We start from the raw sequence: 24,128 nt of genomic DNA on the forward strand, positions 1-24,128 counted from the left end.
GGCGGCTTGGGGTCTTGAAGTGGCCAGCGTTTGTTTGGGGAAGAAGAGGTGGCCGGATGTAGGATAAAGGAAGAGACAATAAGAAAATACTACGAGTACTAACCACGAGTCCCGGAATCCATCGGCAGCTGACGGGTGATGCATGACCCTCTCCTAGGATTCCTCCTCTCAAGAACTCACAAAGAGATCAAACAAGAAAAGCTGGAATTTTTCATTCATAATCATCATCCTTCAAATACAAGACCAATGACCTAATATATAGGCCTCATAGAGAAAGAAAAGAAATGACTAAAATGCCTATAGGGCTACAACTCAACTCAACACACAAGCAATGGTACAGACGTAAATAAAGAAAATCTAAACTAATATATAAAATATTAAATGTCTAAGCATATCATCGTAGTCGTTGATCTACGATACTTCCTGTGGTAGACACAAGAATCTCCTACTTGTCAAGACCCGACCCGAATAGCCCGAACTAATGGGGCGGGAGCAGACAGTCGTACGGGAAAACATCATAACATAAACATAATCATTTCATATAAAATTTTATGATATAACTTAATATCATCAACACATAAAATAAGAAAGAGCCACAAAGAAAACATCAATATCATAATTGTCCAAATTTGTTTCTTCTCACACAACTACTAAGTACTAAAAACTTAAATCATCAACAATTACATAAACTCCCACAAACTACACAGATACAGATCTAATACTCAACAGAAAATACAAAACATAAAAACATTTCTTCTTCTCGAGGTCCTCTACGATGGTAGGTATACTACCGTCTTATAGCCATCACTTCTTAATAATTTCTCCTGAAAAATATTTTCAAACGTAGGATGAGCCAACGCTTAGCAGGTAAAAAACATTTATCTCAAATTCATGAAATATTTTTCTTATATTTCTTAAATATGTCATTAAGCATGAAATAGTAAAAGATCATAATAAACATTTATGCATGAATTTATAAAACAGTTTCCAATAATCATTCTTAAGATATTTTCCATAAATTTTCCTTTTTCTTAAATCATTTCATTAAATGCATAACTTTTAAAGTCATAATATGATAAACACTCGTCCCAGAAGTACCAATGTTTGTACTGATCAGGTACACAGTATTTTGGCAATTTCCTTTACCATTTGGTTTCGAAGAACCCCATTAACATTTGGCTTTTGTAAGCCCCTTTACCATTTGGCTCCGTAGAACCCCATTACCATTTGTTTGGCACTCCCGGATCAACATGCACATACACTTTATAATATTTATATTCATCAAAGAATTAAAAACTATTCGATGCATCAGATGATCTTTATTGTTTTTCGGGTAAAGAAACTTTGTATCTCTTAAGCATGAAATTGTTTACTTGCTTTAACATTCTAAGTAACGTGTCATATGTATAAACAAAAATTATAAAGCTAAAGCAATAATAGAAAATTCATGAACATTAATTTGTAACATTTTAAAACTGCAGAAATATTTAATTAAATCTCATAAACTCCATTTAAATATAATTCACCTACCTTTCAAGTATCGAACAACCTCCACAACATTGCACGACGTTGATTAACCATTTGTCTCCACCTTAATCCACACTAAAGATAGTTACAATTGAAATAGCACAAATCATAATTATTTTCAATAATTAACATAATAATTTTTTTATTTTCGGAATTACATAAAATCAAAAATTTTGTAAATCATAAATCTTAAATTTTGCTCAAATTATTATATCGAAATTATCCCTAAATATTATTTAATAAATATCTTATAAATTTTCAGATTAAATAATTAGAGAAATTATAAAAAAAATAAAATTTTCATTAAAAATTCAAATTTATGTTTTAAAAACATTCCTAATGCCCTTAAGAATAACTTTTGTAAAAGCACTTTATAGAAATTCGATTTTGGGAAAAACCCCTACAATTTCATCCTCCAAAAATTTCTCCAAAAACTTTGTTTTCATCATTAAATCATTCCTCTAATCTTTCCTTAAAGGTTTTGCAAAGAGATGTCGAAAGAAAAACAAAATTCTATAAAACCCTATAAATTTCTTTTTCAAATATCTTGAGATTTAGAAGATTAAATAAAATTCTAAGACATACCTTCTTCTTCCCTTGATCTCCTCTTCGATTTCCCCTAAATTTTTCGTAGAAAAAACGTCGCCGGAGCCACCCCCGCTGAGCCCATCGTCCGCCCGCTCCTCTTTGTTCCGCTCGGCTTCTCTTTGTTCGGCCGAAATAAGCGAATGGGGAGGGAGGGTTCGGTTTACTTATATTTAGAGAGATGGGTTATTGCCTAAAGACCATTATGCCCTCACTTAAGTGAATTTTATCTTTTTATTTGCTTAAGGGTAAAATAGGTATTATGAAACTTTGGTTAATTTTAATTCTTAAAATAAGCAAAATTAGGTATATGTTTTATATATCAAAACGATCAAAATTTTGTATAGGATTTTATAAAATTGTTTTTGTCGAAATTCGTTAACTTCAAAATTTTCACTTAAGTCTCATCGCGACGCATCGAAAAGCGTGCGACGACCTACGATTGTCATTTTCAGGTTTTACATATTGATGTCCTCATCACCTGCCTTAATGATTCATTCATATTTTGGCTTATTTTTTGTTTTGATGTGATTTAAATATTAGTTGTATTTTATATTTTTTTATATGCTATCCAATAATGGAGAACATCCAATGATCATGGTAGGATGTGCTTGGGCATGGCAAGACTTGGGTTTGCTAGCATTTTGGGTCCTTTTGTTCTTTGGGCTGCTTGCTGCTCTCGGGTTAGGCTTTGGTTGTATTGGTTTTAAGCTGAAAACTTGGGATCTTCTTGGTGCTAGCTCATTAATGCTTGAGCTGATATTTAGCTCATTATTTGAAGGAATAATTGTACTACTTAGCTCATAAATTTGAAAAGTGATTCTTCTTTTAGCTCATTATATGGAGTGGAGCTTGCCTCTTCCCCTTTTTTGTGTCCCCTCGATTTTTTCCATTATGTTGTTCCCGTGACTAGTTGCTGGGTGCTGGTTCCGATCCCCTGTGTTAGCTTTTCGGGTTCCTCCTTGGATGCTTTCTCGTGGCTGCCCCTACCTGGTTTCTGTGTTGGCTTTTCGATTTCTTCCCTGGTTGTTTTCCTGTGCTGTCTTTGGGAGTTGTTTTGTGTTGACTGCTGGTCTTCCTCTTCCCCTTACCTAATTGGTTTGGTTGGAGGTGGAAGATGGCTATTTGGCTCCCCTTTCTCTCCTATAAATATGAGATGTTTTTGTCTTGAGGAGGTTGTTGATTAACTTGAGTTAAGTTGCTAAAAACCAGAGGGTTTCTTCTCTTGGAAAAGCTTGAGAGCTTGTTCCACCTCTTCCTCCTCTCTATTTCGTCTTGGCTTCTAATCTCTTCTTCTCTACGCAAGTTCCACTCCACTTGTATCCTTCTTGAGTTATTGGGAGATGTTTGTTTGTTGATTTGGAGACATTTGCCAAAATAGTTTGGTTGGACGTTGGATCCTTTTTACAGTGGTGGACCCTTGGTTTGTAAGCCTAAGAACTTTATCATATTTTTCCTACTTGTTGCATGTGAGGAAACCGCTAGTCGGTTGTTCTGAGGATAGTATTTTTATTTTATAATTTTGTTTCATTTGTTCGACTTTTTTGTTTATTTTGGTGTTTGTTTGGATGCTTGCAATCTAGATTGAATCAAGTTTGATTTTCATTTGCCCTAGTGTTCTCCTATGTGACTTTTCTCTCTAGTTTGCCTGCATCAAGCTTGGTATCAGAGTGAGTTAGCAAATCCTTGGTTGGTGTGAGTCTCTTTCTTAAGAAAACAAAAAATGGCTAATAATCAAGAGGATTAGCAACATATGATGCAACAGTTAACAGATTGCAAAATCAAATAAACGAGATGGCTAACACTCTTGCTAATTTAAATGTCAACCATCATAATGTCCAAACATCTGAAAGTGAAGAAGTCCCTAGGAATCAAAATAGGCAACAAAGAAATTAGAATTATGGGATTAAAATAGATGTTCACAACTTTGAAGGGAAATTACAACCCGACCAATTCATTGAGTGGATTGAAAAAATGAATCAATTCTTTGAATGGAAATAAATTCCAAAAAATAGGAAAGTTAAGTTTGCAAGTTTAAAGTCACTGGTCATGCTCTCACATGGTGGAAAAATTTAGAGAACAATAGACTTAGGCGTGGGAAAGAGAAAATATAAAATTAGGAAAGAATGAAGAAAAAATGAGGGGGAAATTCTTGCCATCAGATCACGCTCAAACAATCTTTCAAGAATTTAATAACTTGCGACAAGGAAATCTCTGTTGAAGAATACACTGAAATGTTTTACAAACTCCAATCAATAAATGATTTAGATGAATATGAAGAAAAGACTGTCTCAAGGTATATCAACAATTTAAAATGGACAATCCAAGATCAATTGAACTTGCACCACGTTATTAAAATTGACGAGGCTTATCATATGGCTTTGAAAATTGAAAAAACAATATCAAAGGGGTCACAACAAAATAACTGAAACATATAAGCGTTGACCAACTGGCGGGGTTAAAACTCAATCTTCTCAAACTTCTGTGGGAACATCGGGTGTGAAACTTAAATCTTTTGAAACTCAAAATGTGGATAAAGGAAAGGAAAAAATGGGGCCTAAACTTACTAAACAACCAAGATTAATTGGATCATATTATACATGTGAGCTTTATGGTCATCTCTCTGTGGCTTGTAGAAAAAATAATCCACCAAGAAACAATAACATTGAAAATGAAGAAGAGTTAAAAGAAGAGAAAGAAAATGAATCCGATCTTGAAAACGACATTGAATTAGAAAAAGTTGATGTAGAGGGAGATGAAGGTGAGTAACTTTTGGTAATCCGATAAGTTTTGACAACTAAAATTGAAAATGGGGATAGGTAGCTTAGGATAAATATTTTCAAAACCAATTGTACGGTTCAGGGAAAAATTTGCACACTTATGATTGATAACGGGAGTTCGGAAATTTTGTTTCACAAATAATGGTTGATAAGCTCAAGTTGAAATCAAAACCACTTGTCAAACCTTATAAAATCTCTTGGTTTAAGGAAGGGGGTGAAGTTTCAATAACAAAATAATATTCTGTTAACTTAACAATTGGGAGTTCTTTCAAAGATCAAGTTGTTTGCAATGTCATAGCACTTGAAATTTATCATATTTTATTGATTTGTCCTTGGCAATTTGATCACAAAACTATTCACAACGGGGAAAAGAACACTTATACTTTGATTCAAAATAATAAAGAGTTCACTCTTTATCCTCAAAAACATGTGTCTAATTCACCTGCCAAAAATAACAAGTTTGCCAAAATAAACACTCCTAAACTGCTCCTGAATACAAATGATTTGAAACATTCTGAGGTAGCTTATTTGGTTTTGGAAAAAGAAACTACATCAATTATTCCAATTCCTAAAGAAATTTAATTTTTAATTGATGAGTTTTCTGATATAAAACCTGAAGAATTGCCTGTGAGTTTGCCACTGATGAGAGACATTCAACATCATATTGATTTAATACCTCTATTTTACCTAATCTTTTCCATTACAGGATGAGTCCTACTGAGCATGATAAATTTTTTAAGCATGTGACTGAACTGTTAGAGAAAGATTTGATTAAGGAAAGTTTAAGTCCTTGTTATGTGCCTACTTTACTAACTCATAAAAAAGATGGAATGTTGAGAATATGTGTGAATAGTAGGGCTATAAATAAAATCACCATTAAGTATAAATTTTCTATTCCTAGGCTGGATGACATGCTGGACATGTTAAGCAATGCTAAAATCTTTTCTCCAAAAATTGATTTGAGAAGAGGGTATCATCAAATTAGAATAAGACCTGAAAAATGAATGGAAAACTGCTTTTAAAACTAAGAAAGGTTTGTATGAATAGCTTGTTATGTCTTTTCGGCTTTCTAATGCTCTGAGCACTTTTATGAGAACTATGAATTATGTTTTGAGATCTTCTATTGGAAAGTTTATTCTGGTGTATTTCGATGACATTCTGATTTATAGCATTCACCCTTCTAAACATCTTAATCATGTGAGACAAATTTTGCAAACGCTAAAAGAGCAAAAGTTGTACATCAATCTTAAAAATATTCTTTTATGACTTCAAGTTTAGTATTTTTGGGTTAAATTGTGTTTGCTAAGGAATCAAGGTTGATCCTGTGAAAATTGAGGCAATTCAAAACTGGCCTACTCCTAAAAACATAAGTGAGGTGAGAGGGTTTCATGGCTTAGCTTCTTTCTATCGAAGGTTTATTAAAAACTTCATAACTTTGATTGCTCCTATCACTGATTGTTTGAAAAAATGGATATTTAGGTGGACACCTCAAGCTGAACAAACATTTTAAATCATTAAGGCAAAAATGACTCAAACTCTCATCCTTAGCTTGCCAAATTTTGAAAAAGTTTTTGAAGTTGATTGTGATGCTTCTCATGTTGGTATTGGTGCTGTGCTTAATCAGGAAGGAAAACCTATTGCTTACTTTAGTGAAAAGTTGAATGATGCTCGATCCAAATATTATACTTATGACTTGGATTTTATGCTATTGTTCAAACTTTGAAATTCTGGAGATGTTATTTGATCCAAAGGAAATTTATTTTAAATACTGATCATGAAGTTTTGCAATTTTTTTGTTCTCAAAAAAATCTGAACAAAAGGCATGCCAATTGGGTTTCTTTTTTGCAAGAATACAATTTTCACATTAAACATAAAACTGGTGTGCTAAACAAAGTAGTTGATGCTTTAAGCAGGAGGTCTCATTTATTGGTAATTATTACACAACTATCACTTCTTTTGATTTTTAAAAGACACTTATATGAATGATCCTAATTTTAAGAGTATTTGGGACTCTTGCCTTACTTCTGGAACTGGTCCTTCTACTCAATTTGTCATTCACCAAGGGTTTTTGTTTAAGGGTTCTAGACTTTGTATAACAAAAAATTCTTTAAGAGAGCAATTTGTGCAAGAACTTCATAGTGGGGGTTTGAGTGGACATTTTGGGCAAGGAAAAATTGTTGCATTCATTGATTGAGGAAAAATATTTCTGGCCTCATATGAGAATGAAAATTACTAAGCTGGTAAAACAATGTAAAATCTGTCAAGTTTTTAAAGGAACTTCTCAAAATATTGGTTTGAATGCTCCTCTTCCTATTCCAAATTAGCCTTGGGAGATATCTTTATGGATTTTATTTTAGGATTGCATGTTACTACTAGAAAGTTTGATTCTGTTTTTGTTGTTATGGACCGATTTAGTAAAATGGCACACTTTATTCCATGCAAGAAAACTTCTGATGCTTCATATATTGCTGACTTGTTTTTTAAAGAAATTGTTCGTCTTCATGGTATTCCTCGCACATTTACTTCTTATAGGGATACAAGATTTTTTAGTTATTTTTGGATAACACTATGAGCAAAATTAGGAACTACTTTTTAATTTAGTAGTGCATATCATCCACAAACCGATGGGCAAGCTAAAATTGTCAATCGAAGCTTAGGAAATTTTTCTGAGATGTCTTGCTGGAGAAAAATCATCCAAATGAGATTTGATATTACCCCAAGCTGAGTTTGCATACAATAATTCTGTTAATCGCTCCACTGGTACAATTCTATTTGAGATTATTTATGGTCAGCCTATACCTCACATTTTAGATAGAAATTGTTTGTCTTTGCCTAATAAAGTTAGTGCTGAAGCTTCTGAAACTTTTCACTATATAAAAAATGTCCAACAGCAAGTCCTTGAAAAACTCCGAATGGCTAATGTTAAATACAAATCTACCGCTGAAAAATCATCGGAGGGAAGTTTATTTTAAGGAGGGAGATTTGGTTATGGCTTACTTTCATGCCAACGATTTCCTTTTGGTACTTTTGGAAAATTAAGCAGGAAGAAATTTGGGCATTTTCGTGTTTTATGGAAGTTGGGCATAAATGCATATTTCTTGGATCTTCTTATTATTGTTGGCACTTCTTCTGTGTTTAATGTTTCTGACCTTTCTTTGTATGAAGGAAATTATGATGATAATGTGGAAGTTGAAACTTTGTCACTCTCCACAACAATTCCAAACAATAATGAACAGGTTGAAGATGTTATTGATGTCAGGATTACTAAAACTAAGCATGGAAAACACCAGAGGTTTTTTGGCAAAATGGAAGAATCGTCACTTGACAGACTGTACATGGATGGATGCTAATGAGTTAAAAAATCGTCATTTGGATCCTTATCAGAAAATTGTGGAAGCCTTCTCATCAGGAGATTAGACTCTCCCACCAGGGGAGAATTGATGCATTCATATTTTGGCTTTTTTTTTTATTTAATTTGAACATTAGTTGTGTTTTATGTTTTTTTTATATGTTATCCAATGATGAAGAACATCCAATGATCATGGTAGGATGTGCTTGGGCATGACAAGACTTAGGTTTGCTATCATTTTAGGTCCTTTTGTTCTTTAGGCTGCTTGCTGCTCTAGGGTTGGGCTTTCGCTGCATTGGTTTTGAGCGAAAAACTTGGGATCTTCTTGGTGCTAGCTCATTAATGCTTGAGCTGATCTTTAGCTTATTATTTGGAGGTGTAATGGCACTACTTAGCTCATAAATTTGAAAAGTGATTCTTCTTTTAACTCATTATGTGTAGTGGAGCTTGCCTCTTCCCCTTCTTATGTCCCCTCAGTTTTTTCCCTTGTGCTATTCCCGTGACTAGATGTTGAGTGCTAGTTTCGGTCCCCTGTGTTGGTTTTTCGGGTTCCTCCCTGGCTGCTACGTGGCTGTCCCTACCCGGTTTCTGTGTTGACTTTTCGGTTTCTTCCCTAGATGTTTTCCCGTGGCATCCTCTACCCAGTTCATGTGTTGTCTTTAGGAGTTGTTTTGTGTTGACTGTTAGTCTTCCTCTTCCCCTTACCTAATTAGTTTGGCTGGAGGTGGAAGTTGGCTGTTTGGCTCCCCTTTCTCTCCTATAAATATGAGGTGTTTTTGTCTTGAGGAGGTTGTTGATTAACTTGAGTTAAGTTGCTAAAAACCTAAGGGTTTCTTCTCTTGGAAAAGCTTGAGAGTTTGTTCCACCTCTTCCTCCTCTCTAATTCGTCTTGGCTTCTAATATCTTCTTCTCTACGCAAGTCCACTCCACTTGTATCCTTCTTCTTGAGGTATTGGGAGACGTTTGTTGGCTAATTTGGAGACATTTGCCGGAGGAGTTTGGTTGGATGTTTGATCCTTTTTGTTGTGGTGGACCCTTTGTTTGCAAGCCTAAGCACTTTATCATATTTTTCCTACTTCTCATTGCATGTGAGGAAATCGCTTGTCGGTTGTTCTGAAGATAGTATTTTTATTTTATAATTTTGTTTCGTTTGTTCTACTTTTTTTGTTTTAATGTTTATTTGGATGTTTGCAATCTAGATTGAATCGAATTTGATTTTCATTTGCCCTAGTGTTCTCCTATGTGACTTTTCTCTCTAGTTTGCCTTATCATTTAACCTTCATAAAGATCAACTAAAGCTAAACATAACTTCAATTTACATTTGCTACTATTTTCATCAACATGTTTGCATGATTCTGAGTTGTGTATGTCTTCTTCAAAGATAATTGACCATATTCTAAGAAGTGAACATACGAAATGATACCAAAACTGGATGTACTTCATCCTAAAATAGAGTGCAACATTCTTTTCTAGATGAAAAACACTCATATTGTTCATGTGTAGTTTACCATTCATTTGGCATTTGTTATGTTCTACCATAAAACTTTGCAATCGCATCATTTCATTGCTAGCCTCGGTGATAGCAATATATTTAGCTTTTGTGATTGAGAGAGCAACAATCTTTTATAATTTGGAAACCCAACTCACTATAGTATTTCCTAAAATAAAGATATAACAAGTTGTGCTTCTCTTATCATCAATATTTTTAAAACAATTAGAAATTATATCTCTTTCCAAAGGAAAGTGAATTGTCAAATACCCTCTCCAGTATTTAAGAATCCATTTAACCGCCAACCAATGATGTTTGTTTGAGTTACTCATGAATCTGATGGACCTTGATTTGTAATTTTCGGAATCCAAGCAAAACAGCCCAAAAACGATGGAAAAATTCCAAATTTCTTAGATGAAAACACCCACAAACACTTCAATATCTTGAATATTAAAAGACTTACAAGTTTCCACGGATACAATGCTCTCAATTCGAGAAGAGAAGCTTTCTCCCAAGCCCTAGAGAAAAAGAAAACTAAAACAGCCACCAAAATGAGACCCCTCCAAAAAGCCACCCTAACTCACTTTTAACTTTCACATGAACCCCTCAAAATCCCCTCAATACCCCTAGGGCAAACACCACAACCTTTCTCTTCAATTTGGTGGGCCCCTTGGGCCCACCCGAGAGCTTTCCCCCCCTCGGCTTGTCCGCCCAGGCAGGCGGGTTCTCCGCCTGCAGTAAGTGAGAACCGGCCCTTTAAGGGCCGGTGTTGCTATGGACCGAACCGGTCCATCAGAATCTACCGACTACTCTCACTGCACACGCTGTATTTGGTATTGTACAAATCATAGCATACATCAAACTTCCAAATATTGAGGCATACAGATTTGTTAATACTCTGCTTCAAATTTAGGCGATTGTTTCTTAGATAGTCGAAAGTGATAATCTAAGGGGGTACAAACTAGCTTTGTCTCACTCATCCTGAATCTCTATACCACCTTTCCAACATATTCAAGTTGAGACAATTTTAATGTACTTGCACTCCAATCCCTACTTATTTTCATATTGAGTATTTTCTTGGCCGGACCCAAATATTTCATTTCAAATTCCCTTGATAATTGCTCCTTCAGTTCTCGTATATTTTCTATATCTGACCCAGCAATCAGCATATCATTCACATACAAAAGAAGAAATAAATAGTAGTAATCAAAATATTTAAAAAAAAGCAACAATGATCTTCCTAACATTTTGTGTATCTTTTATCTAGCATAAACCTATCAAATCTTCTATACCACTGTCTTGATACCTGCTTAAATTTATATAGGTTATTCTTGAGCCTACACACCATATATTCTTTTCCTGAAATCATAAATCCTTGAAGTTATAACATGTACAGCCCTTCTTCTAAGTTAACATAGAGAAAAGCTATTTTCACACCCATCTATTCTAAGATGTAAATCCTCCAGAGTTATTATAATAACCACAACTCTAATTATTGTCATCTTCATGCTCGAAGAGAAAATTTCAATGTAGTCCACTCATTCCTCTTGTTGAAATTCTTTTACTACAAGCATTTCCTATAGTGTTTTATGCCATCGAAGTCTTCTTTGAATCCATAAACTCATTTGTTATATGGTGTTTTTATTTTCAAGCAGAAGTTTGGTCTATTTCTAAATATGATTTGGCATGAGTAACTGCATCTCTTCATATATGGCTAACTCTCACTTCTTTAAATCATTAATTTGTATGACTTCATCATAACACTCTGGTTTACAGCCATCTGTCAATAATAAATAATATAAAAGAGAATACCTTTTGAAGATCATGAGATTCTACTAGATCTTCTGACTTCAATAATACGTGTCTAAGGAACTCTTTGTTCTTCATCAACTTGAGCAAAATTGTTACCTTTGTATTCCTGATCACTAACATCCTCTATCTCAATATATTTAAAAAAATCTTCTAGACTTATCTTATATTTATTCTTATATACTTATTGAGAAAAGGATCAAAATGATCCCTTAACTTTTTAGCAGGGACCAAAATGGCCCCTAACTATTTTGAGGGACCAATTTAGTCTCTCAACTATTTAAAATGGGATCATTTTAGTCATGTCATTAAAATTAACATAAAATTATGATGGTCGAAGGATACCGCAAGGATATAATTGAAATAAACAAAAAGACATTAATACTACGAGCGTCAAAACCCCAACAAACCCTTCTTCGAACCCTCCAACAGCTTCGCCCATCAGCTTCGAACACTGCCTTCCAACCTCCACTCAATGCACCACAGTCAAATCCCGTAGTGAATCCCATAGAGCACCACAATACAGTTGAATCCCGCATAGTAGAGCATTACATTCGAATCCTGCAATCGATCCCGCAGAGCAATAAGCACCGAACCCGAGGGTCTATCCTGCAGAGCAGCATGTACTTGCGTCGATATCACAACGATGTGATTTTTATTCACTCATTATGTTGAGTATTACAGTTAATTTTGATTTTATCTTTCCACCATAGCCGTGAAGGAGACCTTTGTCATGGATTCGCCCCTATTCGGTTCAACCACCTTGTCTACTTCTCTCGAGTAAAGAATCGCTGAGTCGAGTATGATCTAACATACAATAAGAGGTATATATACATATATATTTTAACTTGATATTGCAGATTTGATTATTTTATTTTTCTTCGCATTTGAAAACTTTTGTAAATTTTACAATAGGAATAAACCAAGGTAATGAAGAGATGGGAAATCAAAAGAAATTGGCAAAATTTTGGTAAGCTTTTTAGCAAATGAATTTATTTTTGAAGTTCAACTTAAATTTAATGAAAGTGACATGTATTATTTTTATCTCAGAAAGCAAGATGAATGATATTAACAAATATAACGGTGATAACATTTATGTAGAGTTAGAGATGATTGATGGTGATCCTGATGATGATAGTGTCAATAGTGATGATGCTGATGATGACGACGATGTTGATGACTGGTTTGAGTGTGCAAAAACTCAACTTATAGGAAAACAAATCGTTGAAAATATGGAAGAAAATCCTACTAAAATTTTTAAAGGGAGAAGTGTGATGGTGATTGTGTGAACTCAAGATTAGCTTACATGGTAGTGAAGACAAAAATTGAAAATGACCAGCTTTCAATTCAATGGCAGATTCCTCCGGTAAATATTTTGAAAAAGTGTTCAAAGAAGCAGTTAAGAATTGATCAATTTTGACGAAAAAAATCATTAAATTTATAAAAAATGATAAAATAATATGTGAGGTTATGTGTAGGTGGCCAAATTGCCCTTTTGTTATATATATCTCAACACACGAAGGCACTATCATGGCAGATAAAATCCTTTCAGGATCAGACATGTACATGGAATTACCATAGTAAGATTTTGACATTTACATTCATTGCAAAAAGGTATGTGAATAAAACCAAAGTCAATCCCCAAATGAGGTGCAGTGTGTTTAAAAAGAAGTGATGAATGACTTGAAATTGCATGTAACAAAAGCTCAAGCTAAAAAGGCAATGAAGAATGTTCATCGGTCCATATTTATGGAGGAAGATCAGTTTAATAAAATTTGAAATTATTGTCTTGAAGTAGCAGGGAATAATAATCCAGAATCTACTATTTCCTTACTCACTACTAATGACCCAGATTTGTGTGGGAGAAAAAGATTTATGCGACTTTATGTTTGCTTTGACACGTGCAAGAAAGGCTTCCTATCAGGATGTATGTCAATAGTTCGTGTTGATGGTTGTTTTTGAAGGTACAAGGAGGTCAATTGTTAAGTGTTGTTGGACTTGATGGTGATAATAGTACATTTCCAATAGCATGGATAATAGTTGAAACATAAAGTAGAAGCAATTAGGAATGGTTTCTGAGCTTGCTAGGCAAAGATCTACAGATTTTGAAGAATCAACAAAACTTTACTTTCATTTCTGATAAGCAAAAAAGGTTTAATTCTTGCTTTTGAGAACATTCTACCTGATGTCACCAATAGATTATATACCACACATTTGCATCAAAATTTCAGTTTGTCCGGCTCACTAATATGACATTGAAGAATGCATTATGGGTAACGGCAAGGGTGCAAGTACTCTTAACCAATTCACTTTCAGAATAAAAGAGTTAGCGAAATTAAATACGGTAGCATTTAAATTGTTATGCGAGAAGCCTCTAAATGAATGGATAAGATCTCATTTTAATTGTATATCTAAATGTGACAATTTACTCGATAATGTATGCAAATGTTTTAACTCATTCATTCTTGATTCTAGAAAATTGTTTGTTGTGTCTATGCTTGAAAGTAGAAGAGTTATGATCATGACAAGAATATAGGACAACAAGGAAAAGGCATTAAATTGGAATGGAAAGCATTGCCCCTTAGGATTAAGAAGATTTTGGGGAAAAACATGCATGAAGCATGTTCTTGCATTGTTTATTGATGCAATCAAAATTTTAAAGCATAGGGACTACCAACAGATTGCATATAAACTTGACGTCTTCCTTTCAAAAATGACAAAATTTAACACAATAAATAAGACACACAATTTGACACTAAAAACTTGAAATAAAAGATATAACACGATACAATGACACCCTAAAAATACGATACGACTCAAGACACCTTGCAACTTACAAATTTTTAAAGAGAAGAAATATATTGATGGGGTGCACACTTGCGGAGAGAAGAACTAGATAAGAAGCCCGAGATGAATTCAAACAGAAGAGAAGATAAAGGGGGCTAGCTCGCAAGCTAGAACAAAACCCGCAGGTTTTTACATTCCACAAATTATCATTTCTAAAACCCTCCTAAAATACCCACAAAACAGCCCTTATATAGGGGAAGAAAAGGTAAAAAAAAGATAATTAATACATGTATTTAATGCAACTCAAAATCAGCCAATAGAATACCCTTGAAAACTGCAGCAAGCAGGACCGAAGGGGCAGCCGCCTGGGGAAGAAACTGAAGCATCAAAACAGCCCCAAAAGTGGGGGAAAATTGAAGCATTAAATGACTCATAAAGGGGAAACCGAAAAGTCATCTTTTGGGAATTAAAATCGGCATGGGGAACCCCAAAAGGCCTCTTTTGCCTACATCAATTCTCCTCCGGTTGAAAAATCTCATCTCCTGATGAGAATTCCTTGGTATATGTTGAACGATATCATGATGACAACGTTGCAAACTTAGGTTGAATAACAGTGCTTCCTTGATGTTCCAAATGCATTATTTTTTATGACAGAACTTTCTTTTAAAGTGAACATTGGCTTGTTGACTGTTTTGACTGAAATGAAGGCTCACAACCTAAAGCTCTGATACCAAATTGATATACTCAAAATTTTAAAGCATAGGGATTACCAACATATTGCATATAAACTTGACGTATTTCTTTCAAAAATGACAAAATTTAACATAATAAATAAGACACAAAATTTGACACTACAAACTTGAAATAAAAGATATAACACGATGCAATGACACCTTAAAAATACGACTCAAGACACCTTGCAACTTACAAATTTTTAAAGAGAAGAAAGATACTGATGGGATGGACACTTGCGGAGAGAAGAAGTAGATAAGAAGCCCGAGACGAAATCAAAGAGAGGAGAAGAGAAAGGGGGTTAGCTCACTAGCTAGAACAAAACCTGCAAGTTTTTATATTCCACAAATTTTCATTTCTAAAACCCTCCTAAAATAGCCATAAAACAGCCCTTATATAAGGGAAGAAAAGGTAAAAAAAGATAATTAATACATGTATTTAATGCACCTCAAATCAGCGAATAGAATACCCTTGAAAACTACAGCAAGCAGGGACCAAAGGGGCAACCGCCTGGGGAAAAAACAAAAGCATCAAAACAGCCCCAAAAGTGAGGGAAAACCTAAGCATTAAATGGCTCATAAAGGGGAAACTGAAAAGTCGTCTTTTGGGAATTAAAATCGGCATAGGGAACATCAAAAGGCCTCTTTTGCCTACATCAATTCTCCTCCGATTGAGAAATCTCATCTCTTGATAAGAATGCCTTGGTACATGTTTAAAAATATCATAATGATGACGTTGCAAACTTAGGTTGAATAGCAGTGCTTCCTTGATGTTCCAAATGCATTATTTCTGATGACAGAACTTTCTTTTAAAGTGAATATTGGCTTGTTGACTGTTTTGACTGAAAGGAAGACTCACAACCTAAAGCTCTGATACCAAATTGATGCAATCAAAATTTTAAAGCATAGGGACTACCAACAGATTGCATATAAACTTGACGTCTTCCTTTCAAAAATGACCAAATTTAACTTAATAAATAAGACACAAAATTTGAAACTTAAAACTTGAAATAAAAGATACAACACAATGCAATGACACCCTAAAAATACGACTCAAGCCACCTTGCAACTTACAAATTTTTAAAGAGAAGAAAGATATTGATGGGGTGGACACTTGCGGAGAGAAGAAGTAGATAAAAAGTCCGTGACAAAATCAAAGAGAGGAGAAGATAAAGGGGGCTAGCTCGCAAGCTAGAACAAAACTCACATGTTTTTACATTCCACAAATTTTCATTTCTAAAACACTCCTCAAACAACCACAAAACAGCCCTTATATAGAGGAAGAAAAGGTAAAAAAAATAATTAATACATGTATTTAATGCACCTCAAAATTAGCCAATAGAATACCCTTGAAAACTGCAGCAAGCAGGAACCGAAGGGGCAGCCGCCTAAGGAAGAAACCGAAGCATCAAAACAGTCCCAAAAGTGGGGGAAAATCGAAGCATCAAGTGGCTCATAAAGGGGAAACCGAAAAGTCATCATTTAGGAATTAAAATCAGCATGGGGAACACCAAAAGGCTTCTTTTGCCTACATCATTTATAAATATGATGATAACTACAAGATAAGTACCAAACATGGAGCTTAATATAAGATTGACTGGAACATACAATCGTGTTTTTGTCGGAAGTGGGAATTAAGTGGAGTACCATATGAACATTCCTTTGCTGCAATGTATATGATAATAGGCGACTGTGAGGACTTTGTCCATCCCTATTACATGATAAAAAATTATATGAGAAGTTATGAGTGTAATATAAAACCTTTGAATGGTATTAATGAGTGGCCAACGGGTAACAGGATACCACCATTGCCACCAAGGTATAATAAACCCAAGAGGGATAGGCCATCAAATATGAACGTCGTTGAGCCCAATTCGATGCAATTCAATGCGATTCGGCGCCGATTCGAGTTCAATTTCACGAAATTAACCCGATCGGACCCAAATCGATCCAAGTCAATCCGAGTCGAGTTCAATTCAAACTCAATTTCAGCTCAAATCAGTCAATTTGGGCTAGATTGAGGCTCAAAACCAAAACTTGAGATGGAGGGCTGAGATCTCACCTGAAATCCCACCCAAATTTGTGTCAAATCTATCAGGGAATCCACTCAAGTGGTAAACTCTTCGATTCACGCAACGAGGAAGCTGGATTGGCCATTTTTTTGGGCGGTGCCTTGCTAGGCTCGTGCGCCTCTAAGAAACGAATGAGAGAGGATTCGGCTCCCCTATGCGAATACTCCCACCACAAACAGCAAATTATTAGTTTCAGTCACCGGACGTAGAGATACGTCCGGACACCAATAAAATATTATTTTAATTCAAGCATGTCAAAAGCACAGGTAAAGCGCAGTCAAAGCGCACCTAAAGCGTAGGTAAAGCACAGTCAAAGTGCAGTCAAAAAGCGCAGTCAAAAGCGCAGGTAAAGCGCAGTCAAAGCACACCTAAAGCATAGTCAAAAAACACAGTCAAAGTGCAATCCATGTGGCAAGTTTTTATTGGATGTTCAGACCTATTTTTAGGTCCAATGACCAGACCTAATAATTTGCCGTCCCAGATAGAGCAGAAGAGCTCTCTGCTTGCGCGCGTCTCAGGCGAAGCGAAAGAAGGAGAGGGAGGGAGAGCCATTCGGTTCTCCCGTTTCTGTCCGTCCATCTCAGACAGAGCAGGAGGCGTGATTTATGTTCGTCTGTCCCAGGGCAGAGAGCGCAAGGGGGGAGCGGAAAAGGGAGGGGAGCATTCAGCTCCCCGTTTTCGTTTGGTCCGTCTCGAGCGAGAGAAAGAGAGGGAGAGCGGAGAGGGGAGATCGGTTCCCCTGTACGTGCGTCTCCAGGCGCGGGAGAAGGAGACAGTGGCCGAGCTTGGCCGCGCTAGCCAAGCGGGAGAGAAGGAGAGCCATTCGGCTCTCTTGGTTGTCGCACGTCAGTTGCAAGCCAGGCAGAGGGAAGGAAAGTAGAGGAGTTGCTCGGCTCTTGCTTGTAATCCATGCGTCCATCCATCAAAAAGGAGCGTTGGAGGATAGTAGAGATACTTGGAGGCTATCTACTTGTTGTGAAGACTTCTCCTTCCTCCCAAATCAACTCCAGCGACCTCAAAACAACGAAAACTGCTGTTTAGAACATTTGGACAGCAAGCAACCACTTCGCAGAGCTGTTGGAAGTTTCCAAACAGTAAGGAGAGTCTTTAGAGCAGCTTGGACAGCAAAGGAAGCTTCCAAGCAGCAGCTTGGAGCCTTCAAAACGCCTTGGACAGCAGCTACGCACCATCCGGGAGCCTTCGAACGTCAAGGACAGCAGTTTGGAGCGCTTTGGACAACAAATTCTTCCTCCAGGATAGCTTGGACAGTACTTGGAGCTTGGATTGGAGCGCTAGGACAACCCAGGTGAGGTAAAATCCTAAAACTTAGTGAGACCTAGGGTCCCCCAAGGCCAATTGTTTGTGTGATTGACGTCCCCAAACCATAGGTCCCTTAGAAACTTCATTTGTTTGTTTCCCCAAAACCCATGTGTGCTATCCTCTCCGTAAAACAGCGGAAATCCGGTGATTTCCGTTTGTTTGCTCTCTTGTGGGAGCCAAAAAGGTATGCCATACGCGTAGGAGTGTTGGTTTGATATCCAACGCCTCTCAAATCTATGTAAAAGCATTCATTTTGTGTCTAGTATGGTATTTGGAGCCCCTCCAAGGTTCTAAATGCTCCTCCTACACATGAATCATTGTAGCTTGGAACTAAATTCTAAGCTATCCATCCTTTTGTTGGAACATAAAATCAACAAACCATCTTCTTCCTTCATTTGTTGAGTCACAAAATCAACAAATGGATACCCATCTCTTTCATGTATGATAATTTGGAGTCTCCAAAGGCTTCAACTAATATCATTACATGGTACAAAACCTTAGAAACAAATTCTAAGTCACCCGCCTCTTGTTTGTTGAAACAAAATCAATGAACAATCATATATCCCTCCTTGTGTATGTTAACTTGGATTTTCCTAAAATCCTAAACGCATGCCAAGAGACCTTGAACTTGGAACCAAATCCCAAGTTCTTCTATCCTTTGTTTGTTGAGACAAAATCAACGAACAACTACCTCTTTCACACATGGTGTTTGGGACCTCCTCAAAGTCCCAAATCCTTCATTGCATAGCTCTTATAACCTTAGGATGAAAATCCTAAATTCATGTTATCTTGCTTGTTGGTACAAAATCAACAAGTTAACACTATTCTTCCTCCATGCGTGTGAGATTTTGAAACCTCCAAAGGTTCCAACTTAGAACCAAATTTTAAGTTCTTCAACATGTTATTTGTTGGAACACAAGAAACCAGCACAAAATCCTTTCATGTATGATAATTTGGAGCCTCCAAAGGCTCCAACCTATATCGTTACATGGTTGGTAGACCTTAGAAACGAATTCTAATCATCTACCTTTTGTATGTTGAGACGAAATCAACAAACAATCTCCCTCTTTTATGCATGATTATTTGGGACCTCTCAAGTCTCCAAATATATCATTGCATGAATCATTTGGAGCTTAGGGCCAAATCCTAAGCTACCTCCTTCATTTGTCGAGTCACAAAATCAACAAATGAGTATCCATCTTCATTCACTTGACTTCAACTAGGTGAATGATCCTTCCTCTTTGAATATCAAATATTCAAATAACATTCATGAAGTTTTGTAACTCTCAAGTTGCATATTTTTCCTTCAACCCCAAAGTTGTAGGGAGTTTATCAAATCACTTATTCATTAGAACATAAAACTAATAAATAATCTCTTGAAACTTGGGATTCAAATCCAAGTCCCCCCCCCTCCATTCACTCAACCCCAACTAAGTGAATGATACCTTCTCCTTGAACACCAAATGTTCAAGGGATTTCCTTTGACTTGTAACCCATAAGTTGCACTTCATTTCCCCCTTTCTACAACTCAAAAAAAAAAATTTGTAGGAAACTATCTCATTCTCCTAACCAAAACTAGGTGAATGAGTTCCTCTCTTTGGACACCCGAAAGTCCAAAGAATCCTTGATGTGTAGGCCAAAACTACACAATATTATCTTATGTTTGCTTAATCTAAATTTAGCAAACTAAATACTCATCATTGAACATAAAAGTTCAATGATAATTCCTCTTAATTCGTAACCCCAAAGTTACAAATCTTTCTCACCCAATGAGCTAAAATCAATAAGTGACTCACCTTTGTTTGCCTAATCCAAATTAAGCAAATGAAACCCAACTCCTTGAAAACAAAAATTCAAGGAGACATCCTTTTGATTTGTAGCCTCAAAGCTATTAATCTCTCCTCACTTCTATAGGTTTCAAAGGTCTTAGAAGATGTAATATCCTAGCCCAAAAGCTATAGGTTCCCACTCTCCTCCAACTCCAAAGTTGTAGGAGATTTCCCCTTTTTTAGCTCCAAAATCTAAAAGGAGTTTTCCAACATTTAGCCCAAAAGCTAAATGTTGGGTTCCTACTTTCTCTTCTTAGCTCCAAAAGGTAAGGAGAATTTTTCAACATGTAGCCCAAAAGTTACATGTTGGACACCTTTCTTAGACAAAAAATCTAATCACTTTCATTCAACTCAAATCAAGTGATCTCTCCAATGACATTTAAAATGTTAAACACATAGATGTCCCTTAGGAGTTGCTCTTTATGTTGAAGTTCATCCTACTCTATTGGATGAATTTCACCAAGTCCTAAGTTAACCCCTTAGGCATATCTATTTTACCCTATCGAATAGACACTTCTCTTATCCAAACACTAAGAGAACTTCAAAATACTTAAAAATCACTTAGGTTCTTTTTGATACAATGATCAATCATCTCCCCTAAAAGGTGGGATACCTATATCATTGCATCTTATGATTCATAAGTAACATACTTGCCCAAAAGCAAGCATTGGTTACCTTATGTGTTCTTTATAACCCTTCTAAATATGAAACATTTAAAAATCAAATAAAATCTTTAAGTCATAAACAACATAAAGTGAAACCACTCTTGGATAAAGATCAAACATCTTCATTCCAAAATAAAACTAAACACCCTTAGTGTGACATGCTATACAAGCCTCACACACTTAGGTGCACAGCCCCCTACGCATGCTAGGATTAGGATTTTTCTTTTTTTGTGCATGTGTTTGATGTTGTGGAGTGATTGCATATTTGATTGTCTGTGTTGTTGGCACATGCTCTTAAGTGGATAGTGTAGAAATTTACATGTTCTTCTTGCAGGTGATCATATCTAAAAGGGGGGCGCCCAAAAATAATAAATTGTTTGCATGGTAGGTGCTGCTTAAAACCGCCCAAAAGATGTAGCCAATAGGGTAGAAGCAGATGCTTAGCACTCTAAGTGCTAGGCAAATTTTGGATGTGATTATCATATAAACTGCTTCTAACTATATTTTGCATGCTTGAGTCTTTTATATTTTCTAAATATATTTGATTAGTATGATGTAAAATTTGTGGGGGTTTGGATCAAAAAAAGAATGAAGTGGACTAAAAAAATGTACCTGCCAAAGGTGAAACCCTATGTCCATTCAGAAGTCAAGAGCCTAATGACCCCCCCCCATAAGTAAAGTGTAATAATTTGACTGTGTTGTATAATGGCAGGCAACTCAGCTGCCAAACATGTTTGTAATAACTTGGACTCTATTTACATTTCTTACACTTTATTTATATATAAAAATATGTTTGATTGTTTGTCAGATTGCACAATAGAAAATCATGCTTTTTCCTAGGTTTCTTTCCTTGCTTTTGCTTGGGTGTGGCTTAGACTATTTTTTGTGGTAGGCTCTTAGGACCAAAGTAAATTTTCTACCATTAAAATGTAAACAATCTAAAACATCAATTTAGGCTCCATGATTTCCTAATAAAAGAATTGCATGGCTCCCTTTCAAGGAGCCAAGTTTTTCAAAAATTAAAACAATCATGCATGGCCAAAATTGTGTTGAATATAGAAAGCCCTCATTTAAAGACTAGGTAACAAAAATTCATTTTCTTTATGAGTCAGCATATGCATACCTTCATACACATGCCTCTTGGCCTCAAAGCCAAGCTATGACCCCTACTTCCTAAGTAAAAATAGCCCTCCACTCTACATTTGCATTAAGACTAGACAGCATGATTTTAAAATTGATTGGTTGGGTCTAGCTGGTAGTCCTTTTCAGGCATGACAGTAAATCCAGAGGTCGGACGGGCTATACCTCATGTGAGGTGTAGTTTATAAGTCCCTTTTGCATTTCGTTAGACTTAAGTTCGAGGCACTACCTCTCGGTAGTCCTCACCTTAGTTTTAGGATCTAAGGTAAATAGTTGATTCAAATCACCATATAAGTCCTCATCTTTCGAGCGATTCCTCCAACATATATTGTTGGATTGTAAGACCCAACCTTTTAATAAAAAAATGATCAACTTAAATAAAAATTATGTTTCTAAAATATAAAGCCCAACATATGATAGTTTGAGCACTTTTGAGTTTCTCTCAGAATCAAGTGCTCCAACTTCACCTCCTTTTGCTCTCATTTCAAAATCCAATTCTAAGTTGATCATCTCTCCCTTGAAATTCCTAAATGTTAAAATCCTTTAAATAAGACTTTCACGAATTTTCAAAAATAAGATTTAGCCAATATTTGAATGACCCTCAAAAATGAAGAAAACTAGTAGTTTAATCAAAAGTCTTCTCAAGCCAAAACTTGAGATGTAATTAACCATAGGGGTTTGCCCCTATGGGACGTTTGTACCCCATAAATAAATAAACCTCATTCGACCAAAATATCAAATAGGGGAATCTCTGTTAAAAAAATTATAAATTTTATCATTGAGTTCATAAGAAAATGATATTTTTACCCTTCGGGGTAATATATCATCATTCTTATGTCGTGCTCAATCATAAAGTATGCAATCCGTTTGAGGACTACAAAAATTCTTCAGCACCTTCATTCAAAGGAAATGATATGCCACGATTGATTATATAAACAGCAATATTTATTGTTTCTGCCCATAACTATTTTGGTAAACCAACATGCAATCTCATGCTCTAACACGTTCAATGATAGTTTTATTCCTAAGCTTTACAATACTATTTTGTTGTGGTGTTCTTAACATAGTGAATTCATGTCTGATCCATTCAATAGCATAAAATTCCATGAATTTTTCATCACAATACTCATCATTATCTGATCAGGGACACTTCATCTTTAAATTTGTCACATTCTCAATCATGACTTTCCATTTCTTAAAGACATCAAAATACATCAGAATTATGTTTTAAGAAAATTATATAGAGCATATAGAATAAAGAATCACATCATGTAACACTTCATCAATTGAAATATGTAATAAGAAATATAGACACATCAAAGGCAAGGTAGATATTTCAAATCAGTAAAAAAAATACAAATCTATTTACAATTTTGAACTATGAATATGAGCTGCGAACTGCCAACATTACAAAAGAAGAATATATTAGGAAAAATGCAAAATGAATAATGGAAGACGGTACCTTTAAACCCCTGATCAAATTCAAGCATGGCTGATTGAGAGCAATTGCGAACATACACCGCGAACCCTACTCCTTTCTTCAGAGACTGTTGCAAATCTATTTTAAAACTTGCAAGAGCTTTAGACCTTAAATGTCCAAGCATTGCCTGAAATGCAGGCTTTACAAGCTACAAAAAAGGTGAACGGAAAGCATTATTGGCAGAAAATCAGAACTGAAGGAACTATTTTACAAACTATACCCTGCATAGTAATGTCATTGCAAGTACGGACTAGGGAAAAATAGTTAGTGGTGATTTATTGATTTAAATAATTTTAAGAAGTTGGTTAGTGGTATTTCAGAAAAATAGTTAGTGGTAATTTTGAAAAATTACAACAACAACATCAAACCTTTATCCCACTGTGGGGTCGGCTATATGAATCATTTTTCTCCATTGTGTCCTATTAAAGGTCAAATTCTCATTTAAATCTAATAAAGAAAGGTCATTCCTAATATTTTCTAACCAAGTCTTTTTAGGTCTGCCTCTACCTTTCTTAACATAAGTCAAATCTAATACCTCTACTCTCCTAACCGGGTCATTGGAAGG

The 24,128-nt window shown here is 35.5% G+C and overlaps 1 protein-coding gene across 1 annotated transcript in view; it reads right to left on the reverse strand.

Annotated features, from left to right (window-relative positions):
• Positions 1-24,128, reverse strand: part of LOC110115283 (protein ROOT HAIR DEFECTIVE 3 homolog 2) — a 66,276-nt gene that overhangs the window by 6,744 nt on the left and 35,404 nt on the right. Inside the window, exon 14 of the mRNA XM_020848471.2 lies at positions 23,546-23,711. Within this exon, the coding sequence (XP_020704130.1) occupies positions 23,546-23,711 (166 nt within the window). The remainder of the gene's footprint in view (positions 1-23,545; positions 23,712-24,128) is intronic.

The sequence above is a fragment of the Dendrobium catenatum genome, unplaced genomic scaffold (genome assembly GCF_001605985.2).
Source record: "Dendrobium catenatum unplaced genomic scaffold, ASM160598v2 fragScaff_scaffold_261, whole genome shotgun sequence".
Classification (NCBI taxonomy): domain Eukaryota; kingdom Viridiplantae; phylum Streptophyta; class Magnoliopsida; order Asparagales; family Orchidaceae; genus Dendrobium; species Dendrobium catenatum.